Source organism: Neltuma alba, unplaced genomic scaffold, assembly GCF_004799145.2.
Source record: "Neltuma alba isolate B1F8T4 unplaced genomic scaffold, ASM479914v2 tig00011373_pilon, whole genome shotgun sequence".
NCBI lineage: Eukaryota > Viridiplantae > Streptophyta > Magnoliopsida > Fabales > Fabaceae > Neltuma > Neltuma alba.
The window spans coordinates 23,978-33,874 of NW_021636067.1; the positions used below are offsets into that span (position 1 = coordinate 23,978).

The window sequence follows — 9,897 nt, forward strand, 5'->3', positions numbered from 1 at the left end:
CGAGAACTATGGAAAAAGATTTCAAAAATTATATAAAAAAACGAGGGGAAGAGCGAGAGTAATAAACAATTCCTTGGCATCAAAGAATTAAACTTCCATTTTTGCCAAAAAGACAAGCACCTAATTAAAGTACAAGAGGGTGAGAAAGGACAGGGGAAATGAAAAGAAGACTAAAGAATACCTGGAAATCCTAAGATTAATATCTTTTTTTCATTTAAAAAAAAAGCAGGTTTTTGCTAATTATAAGCCATTACTATTTGCCTTTTAGCTTCAAGCCTCAAATCTTCCCTCATCCTTCTGATGAAATCTTCAAATTTCTTGTTCATCTGCTCTGTGCTTAACCCCCAATCCTCTTCCTCCACGTTTTCCTCCACCAAAATCTCTTCATTTTCCCACCATTCTTCTTCTTCTTTCTTCAAATCCAAACCCAAGACTTCACTTTCTTTGCTTTCTTCTTCATCTTCTTCTTCCTCCATTTCTGCTTCTATCTCAGTAGTCCTGACCTGAATATTCAACTCTTTGGCCTCAACTTGTTCTGAAGTATCTTCAATACTACTAGAACGTTCAAGAGGTTGATCATTATTATCATCATCAACAGGACGATCATGATCACGAGGATCAGACTTGGATAACGATTTGGTGATGCTGACGAAAACAAGGAGGCCATTACAAAGAAGGAACATGCAGTTCTTGTCAATGGTGTGAGACAAGATCTGAGAAGGCAAGGAGGAGAAGTAGAGGTTGAAGTAATGAAGCAAGGAAGAAGAGGAAGAAGAAGAAGAAGAAGACAAGAGAAGACAACAGAGAGAGATCAGTGAAACGAACAACAAATAATGGCTTAGCTTACTTCTGTTTATGAGCTTCTTAGCTTTACCCATATTTTCCATTCTTCTCTCTCTCTGTGTCTCTCTGATATGAGAATGTAGCAGCAGAGAAATTGCAGAGCTCGTGAATGAAGATTTAAACTTTATAATGTGGAACGAAGTGGCTTCAAGCCATGTTAAGACCTCCTCATATATAGGGTCTCAGTTCCTAAGTTCCATAAATGGACATGGTGACATGAAGTGAAATTCCTATTTAGACCACTAGTGAGCACATAAATATATTGAATTTTTTTTAATTATGTGTAAATACTCTTTTTGCTTCCTAATATAAAAATTAGTTGTGAGGGATGGATTTGGTTTTAATTTACTTTATCTCCCAAATTTATAATTTTTTAAATTAATTGCTATTATTATATTGTTCAATTATATTAAAGGAATTTTTCTCTATAAGAATAGTTTCTACTTTCTGGTACAAATTATTTAAAGAGATTGACTAGGAAAATTAACAAAAAATAATTTTATATATAACTTACTTCACTTATTTTATTAATCTTTATAAATTAACTATCTAATTCTTACATTTAAGATTGGAAGTAGTATTCTGGACTAATTTCAAGTATAATCATATTAAATTGTATCACTATCTCTTCTACAACATTCCTTTGTATGAGTTTCTTATTGTCTTGTACATTTTTTTTTCTTAGATCAATAAGTAGCAGACACCTGAGTTTTCTTACATGACTTGGTCATGAGGGATTGAAAAGGAAATATGAAAAATAGAAGTGATGATTTGTCACATAATTTGGGAATAATTATATTCAACTTTACTTATATGAATATGACATTTCAAATGACATTATCTCAAATGGAGAGTAGGGCCAAAAGCTCCAAGGAGGTTGTGGTGGAGGTAGAAGACAAGCCACTAACTAGTGAACTAGCTTCAAAGTCACCCCACATAACAAAATCAAAACATTAATGCTTCATCCGTTGATTTAATAATGGAAGGAGTCAGAGGTCAAATCATCATGAATCCATATTTACCAAAATTTAAGGCAAAATGGAATTATGTGGGAAAAATTTATAAGTTAAATTGATCACATAAAATTCTCGAACCTGGATCCTAGATAATTATCTTAAAAAATATATATAAAAAAGTCAAATGGGGAAAATTTTCAAAATATGATAATTGATAACTCGCTGTTATTTTAAATATTGATATGGTTGAAAATATTGAGTTTTTTTTAATAAAGGGAAAATAAAAACATGAAGTTGCAATGGAGATGTTGATGTTGATGAGATGGAAGTGATCATACCAAAAAGGATAAAAATTTAGAATGAACATATATAAGAAAAAGTTGATGTGGTGTCTATTAATTGATAAGAAAATGGTAGAAAATCACTTGAGATTAAGATTGAGGCATGTATAAAGAAGGCCATAAAAATTAAGATTGAGATATGTATAAAGAAGGCCATAAAAAGTACTAGTGAGAAGAATAGATCATTCTTTTGAAAAAATAAAGGAAAAAGATTGAAGAGAATATTCAATAAAATTATTGAATGAGACTTTTGCTGAACAATTTATTTAAACATTTGGTTGTTAATAGTATATAATGACATTGTATGATTCATATACCCAACTCCACCTAATAAAATAAGACTTGTTGATATTCCCTATGCCACCATCAATGATAACTCTACTTTGAATCTGTTTGGATTACTTATTTGTAATTTGACTTTTGAAAAAGTGAGATTAGATAAAAGTTAAATTGGGTAATATGAATTGAATTTGGATTGAATTTTATAAAAATTGGTTTGTAAAAGTGAGATTGAGTAAAAAATTATTTGGATTACTATTGAACAAAAGTAAGTTTAGGTTGTAAAATTACCAAAATATGCATGAGTTTAATTAAATAATGAGAGAATAATGGGAGGAGTGAGAGAAAATTATTATCCTGACAAATGACAATTTCCAACAATTTCCAACGGCCCTAAACCTGATTGCCACTTGAAAAAGCTACCTCCCTCAGCTCAAGGTGAACCGCGCGTTTGGCCCCGGTTTTTGCCCCTAAATGCGGTCTTATACAAGCTCTTCCAAACACACTTATTTTTTGGATCGGGCTTTTACTACAAAATAAACTACTTCTAGCCCATAAATCGCTCTCCCAAACACACTTTGAAGTTTGATGGTTTGATTTGGGAGAATTTTCTTTTGGGTGGATTTTTTTTTTTTACTAGGTACATGTATCCTTTTAAGGGGCATAAATTCTATTTGAAGAACTATCGGCGACTAAATATAAGCATTTTTTTAATGGGAATTCAAACCTTAATTTACTATGTTATGAAAAACTAGTCATTTCTACTGTAGTTAACCTTTTTTTTTTTTTCTACAACCTAAAATCACAAAATGAAAACAATGGGAGAGTAAATCCCAGACTCTCAAATGCCTCGGACAAGCATCTAAAATAGAAGATTTAGAAATCCCCTGCTTAGGCAAAGTATCTGCCACTTTTTTTTTTTTTTTGTACTCTTGAAATATGAGTGATTCTCAAATGCCAGGAATAATTGATGGAGCTGCGAATGTGTCATCATCAAATTACTCCTATCATCATTGGGCACATTAATAATCAAATTCACAGGGCTTCAAGCATCAGATTCCAGAATGACTTTCCTAAAGCCCAGATCCCAAGCAAATTGTAGCCCTTTAAAAACTTCTCTCTCCTCTGCTTCAAAAATCAAACAAGTACCTAGTAAATTGGTGAAACCCGCTATCCAAGTTCCATTGCCATCTCTTAAGAAACCTGTTCAATTTAATCCAATCAAAAGATGGAGGTTCCCATTTTTCTGAACCCTGTTTCTCCAACATCAGAGCATTTTCCTTGTCCTGAATCTGGCAATAACTCCTCCAACAGTTCATAATCCCCGAGCTTGGATTTGTTGGTTTTAGAATCTCCAGCTCGAAAATGGATTTGCTCTGCCAAAGCCATAGTTTCCAAATAGTAACTCCCCACATCTGATTCCAGTAACCATCTTCCATAATTCCCAAGTCTCTTTTGAGATTCAGAGCAAACCAGTCAAGAAGTTTGAGACATTATTTTCACTTGGCAACATATATTTTTGAAATAAAACATCTGCCCATAATCCTTTTGTTCCAGAAAGTAATTTCCACGTCAGTTGTTAGATGGACATGTTGAGCAGTAAATATCTATATTTGTTTGGCCCATCGGTTTTCTGAAAATACTTGGACTATAAAATAAGTTGCTACATTTGTTAATCATGTATATAATTTCATGTACTTTTGGATATATATTAACATATACTTACAATCCATTTTTTTCGAGTAAGTATTTAGCTTCCAATATACCTCTCTCCTATATAAAAGTTTACTTTCGTTCAGTTGTAACAGTTTCACTCTTATTGGACCTTTGGTAGAAATATGTGAATTGCTTGACTATTTATAATTTCTCTCTTTCTGGTGAAAATTATTTATTTATTTTATTTTTTGTGGTGGCTTTTGAATTATTGCTTGGGAATTAATTCAAGTGACTTTAGTAACTGTGGTTGGATTTATGCACGACATGAGCCTTCATATGCAAGCTAATATATATATATATATATATATATAATTATGAATATATTGAAAATATGCAATCACTTGTTTGGTAACTTCACTCATGATTGTCACCAAAACATCAAATAAACTTTTGCCATGTCATCTTATAGTTTTCCACCGTACCAAACAAACGCAACTAAGGGCCTGTTTGGATATCATTCCAAACCATGGTTTTGAAGAGAAAACCATGGTTTGGACCAAGTGATATCCAAACAGCCTCATTTTTGTTAAAACCTTGGTTTGGACTGATGAAACCATGGTTTCTTAGAAAGTGACAATTTTTCGTTTCTGGAAAATTAAAAACGAGTCGTTGGGAGTGTCAGAGGCTGTCAACGATGTATTTGACAAAAACACCCACAAGAATTATTTCACGCTTCGCCTGTTCGTCCTTGGCCGTCGTTCCTCTGAAGACACCTCTTCACCCCTGCGCCGGAGACACGACTGTTAAACCATTATTGATTATTAATAATCATATGAAAACGACTTCAGAAAGTCTGTTAAGCCATACTAACCAAAACCCCTAATTAGTAACTATTACTTCCGCAAAACAAAACAGATGGGGGAGACAAAAAGAGAGAGCTAGCTAGCAAGATGCGAGAAAAACATTACTGCAACGGTGAGACCTCGAAAAACGTCAAGTGAAACAAGACGTTGAGGTTGGTTCCTGGAAGACGAGAGTGAGTGATCGTCAATTTTCTTAGCGATCGTCAATACGAACTACTTCACCGAGATGCGGGTTTCCTTTTTCTCGCTCTTGATTATGAAGAAGCCTCGGCCGACTCCACCTTCTCTCTGCTTTGCCGAAAGCAAATATTGAAAGGTGGGGGACACACAACAAATTTTAATTTTCTAGTATTATCTCTCTTTCTTTTTTTTGGGTACTTCCGCACGCATCTCCAGCTATAATGTGCAGTTTTATAGTTTTAAAAAAACAAAAACAAAAAAGAAGATCATTAAGATTCTGCGAAGAATATATACAAATTATTTGAGGAATATCATTTGTAAATTTCAGATATTAAAGTAAAATTAAATTTACTCTAAATTAATATGTGCTAACTTTTAAATGCGTTCATGTATATCTTATAATATTAAGTCGGTGAGGATATATATAATTGTTAATGAATTGGTTTCTTTATTAATACACATGATAATCAATGAATCAATAAATATACCAAATATTTATTTCTTTGAGGTCCGGGTTTGGCATACCAAATATAGCGCCACTTCAATATATTATGAACAAATTTATTTTTTGAAATTAAATTATATTATAAAATTTATCTTTTATGTAATTATCATATTAACTTATGCCCTTTTTAGTAATTTGTACATATAAAAAATGCTTCTGATAACAACTATACAAACACTCTCGCTTCTTAGAATCACTTTTTCACAAAATCTATTCTTCATAAAATCTATTCTTCTCAGAATCTATTCTCCAGAAGCTATTCTCCAAACCATGGTTTGGTTTCATCCAAACACTCTCTAAGTATTCGAAACCAGTTACAAGGAATATCAAATCTTTAAAGCAATGTTTTAAAATAATCAGAACAATTATTGAATCATCGGCAAAAGTTCTTATTTATTATAAATCATTAATTATTAATTGACTTTAATATTTTGAGTCAACATATATAAGAACAATTGTGTGGATGGCCGGAAAAAAAAATATATTGTTGAAGTAGCACACTTAACAAGCTGAAAACAATCATTGAATGGGCAAATGTAATAGTCCTCACTCAAGAGTTATTTGATATTCTTTTGTGCAAAAAGGAGTTATTTAAATTTTTGGTAAAAAAATTATTATTCAAATTCCAATCAATAATAATGCTGAATATTAATGTATTTATAACCGTTCTAGGAAATTATATTATTTATAAATCGTAAACAATAATACAACTCATCTTTAATTAAGAACAAATGCATGTGGCCTGTTGATATGTTATAGTGGTAATTGTATATAACCTATTAAGCTTATCAAAAAATTTACTACATTAATATTTTCAGTTTCATATAAAAAAAAATTATTTTAATCGAATTTGGACATAATTTTGTTGACTTTAAACTGGATTTTATTGACATTTTATCCGTTTTTTTACTAACTAGTTTGGCCATAAAAATAGTTTTCAAAAGAATATATAAAAATATCAAACAAAAATGAAGGATATATTGAGGTAACAAAATCTAAATAATAAACAAAGAAATGAGCACAAGCATAACACACATATTTTATCTTTACCAAAATAGTTATGTTTTTGTTTTCTCATTCCACAGCGGGTAGTACAATTCAACGTTGCATGTTACAGTATTGGAGCCTATCACAAGATCAATGGGTCAACTCATTTGACTTATATTATATTACAATGGGCTTTACTTAATGTTTTATTTTTTTATAAAAAAAATGCAATGGCGACGGAAATAAATTTGAATTTGTATTTTTCAGAATAACTTAAATTTATTTCTGTTATAATTTTATATTGATATAGTATTATAGCCTAGTTTCAATTTAATTTAATTTAGTGTTTAATTAAATTTGACTTTATTAACTTAACTAGTAGAAGAATAAAACTATCACGTTTGAGTAAACTATCCGATCTTTATTTGGTATTATCACAAGATCAATGGGCCAACTCATTTGACTTATATTATATTACAATGGGCTTTACTTAATGTTTTATTTTTTTTTCAAAAAAATACAAAACAGCGAGGGAAATAAATTTGAATTTGTATTTTTCAAAATAACTTAAATTTATTTTTGTTACAATTTTATATTGATATAGTATTAGAGCCTAGTTTCAATTTAATGTAATTTAATGTTTAATTAAATTTAACTTTATTAACTCAACTAGTAGAAGAATAAAATTATACATATGAGCAACCTATCCACCTTACAGCTTTATTCAAATTGTTGTGCAAAGGATGATAGAAGAAGAAATGAATGTGAACAAACTGCCCACCCTGCATCTTCATCCAAAATATTGAGAATGAAAAGAGTAGAAGGATATAACTCTTATATAACTCTCATATGAACAAAATATCTATCATGTAGCTTCATCTATCTTGTGACCATAGAAGAAGAAACGAGTGTAAACAAGTTGAAGAATTTCTTTTAAAAATGAATGAAATTGAAAAAAAAAAAATCACAAATGATAGAAAGATAAAACCCTTATATAGCTCTCTTATGAATAAATTACCCCTACTACATCTTCACCCAAAATATTGATAATGTAAAGAGTAGAAAGATGAAAGCATTATATAGCTTTCTTATGAACAAACCACATATTCTACATTTTCATCCAAATTGTTATAAAGAGGATAATAGAAGAGTCAGGTTGACCATTATCATTATTCCTAACATGGGCATCAAGATTATCATTATTAGGGTCCAAATCTCTTCCTTGCTCTTCTTGATTTTAATTTTATCCATTGTCTTCCTCATTTTCACCATGATCATCCTAATATATGGTCAAAGTTTAGTCAAAGGCAAAACTACGTTTAGTGGAAGGCAAAACTACATAGAGAGGCAAGAGAAGAAAGAAGGCTGAAAGCATACAGATGTGCTGAAAAATTTATTGGCCGCCTAACTCTCGTTCATTTTGTGGCTGTCATTCCCATCATCTGTTTCATCATCATATGCCTTTGAATACTTGATCATTGGGCTCCTTCTTGTGGATTTATGCCCTTTTGTTTATTAATTGAACTTGGCTTTCTTTCTACCATTGCAACTCTGATACCATTATGAGTGACAATAGCCAACAAATCTATCCTTCAAAAGTCTCATTAATACAGTAATTAGATTATTCACCTTTTCAAATGTTTATTTTTTATTATTTGTTCTCTTTTCAAGCAATATTGAATTAAAACTTTCTTCTCTATTCCTAGGTATTTTTCTAAACACATTAATTAACTTAGATCTTGCTAAGCATTGACTCCATATAAAGATTAACCTAGGGTTAGGACCTATACTATACAGTGTTAATACTAGTAATTAACTTGGTGAATATATGACTAGTGTATATCATACTTCCTACACCTCCCTCTAACCTGGATAGTCCACGGTCCTCTTCTTCCAACAATATATGTCTAAACAGTCCACTTTAATGACAATATTAAAAATATTTAGTGTACCCTTGGTTCTTCTGATAGGATATTAATCCAATTTTTTAACAGCAAGTATTTCTATCATGAAAGTTAAATCAACTTTCACACACTCACTAAAACCAAATAAAATGTCTCCCATTCTTGCATAGAATCCCCATTGTAGCACATTCACCTGATAAATTTTGTTTTTATATCATGTTGGATTCGACTCTCTAGCCATCACTGTTCAAGCTCACAAATGTGATAATAATCACTAGAACATAAACTTTCCTCAGATAGAAGAAAGAGGATAATAAACAATGAACTTATTTCTAGTTAGACCTCCTCTCTCTTTCCCCAACCCAACTCATCGTCATGAAATAAGATGATAGAAAAGCTCCCTATCTTGCTTCTTTCTCCATCGGAAAATTCTGAGTCTTCCTCCAAACCTTACTCTCTTATTTATAGGCTCCACCTAGGGTTTTCCAATTTGTCTCTAATTTTTATTTTTTAATTTTTCTTCTTAATATAACTTCCTATTTAAGTACCCAATTGTCATCAAATCTTGATTTTTATTTTTATTTTCGTTTTTTATTTTTTTTCCTATTATGACTCCTAAATATGTTTCGAAATTGAGAGCCAATCAAATTAAATTAAGTGAGGGATTTTTATTTTTATTTTTCTGATTTTTCTGATTTTTCTCTTTAATGTGCACCTCACATTTCCAAAATTACAGACCAATCAACATCCAATCTCATCTTTTGCTTTATTACAATTTATTGTGTGAAAGATGTTCTTTTTTATTTTTTTTAGGGAGATTTTCAAACTTGGTCTCTAAGAAAGAATTAAGGAAGATATTTCTTTCATTATAATTATTTTTTTACTGATTTCTTATTTATTAGATTTATTATTAGTTTTGTGGGCCAGACAAAATAATGTGTTTACACATAAACTTTTGATTTGCTTATAATTAGTCCTTTATCTTTTGATTTTTTTTATACTATTATCTTTATGATTTACAACTCATTTTGAGTTATCCTATGTTGCAAGGATGAGTCATGAAATTACTTCCAACTCAGCTTTTCATATGAAGAACTGTGGAAGACAGACAAAGAGGTGAGAGGAAACGAAGAAGTGAGCAAGATAAATCCTACTCAAATGTTGAAAAGGCAAACAGAGAGGGAGGGAAAAGAAAGTTTCATAGACAAAAAAGGATAGGCTACAAACCTAGCATAGGCGATGAATTTGAATTGCTAGAAATATTGACCTTATCTATTTCTTCATTTCCCCCTTGGGAATCATCCAAAAAAATATTTGGAATGTTAACACCCTCACATTCCAATCAAGTAACTTGTAAAGTCACTTCCTTCAATGCCGGGATAT

At 31.0% G+C, this 9,897-nt stretch overlaps 1 protein-coding gene across 1 annotated transcript; it reads right to left on the bottom strand.

Annotated features, from left to right (window-relative positions):
* Positions 1–236: 236 nt before the first annotated feature.
* On the bottom strand, positions 237–878 carry LOC114712552 (cilia- and flagella-associated protein 251-like). Its single transcript, XM_028897109.1, has one exon. It carries the CDS (start codon positions 876–878, stop codon positions 237–239), a length of 642 nt encoding a protein of 213 aa, XP_028752942.1.
* Between the last annotated feature and the right edge of the window lie 9,019 nt (positions 879–9,897).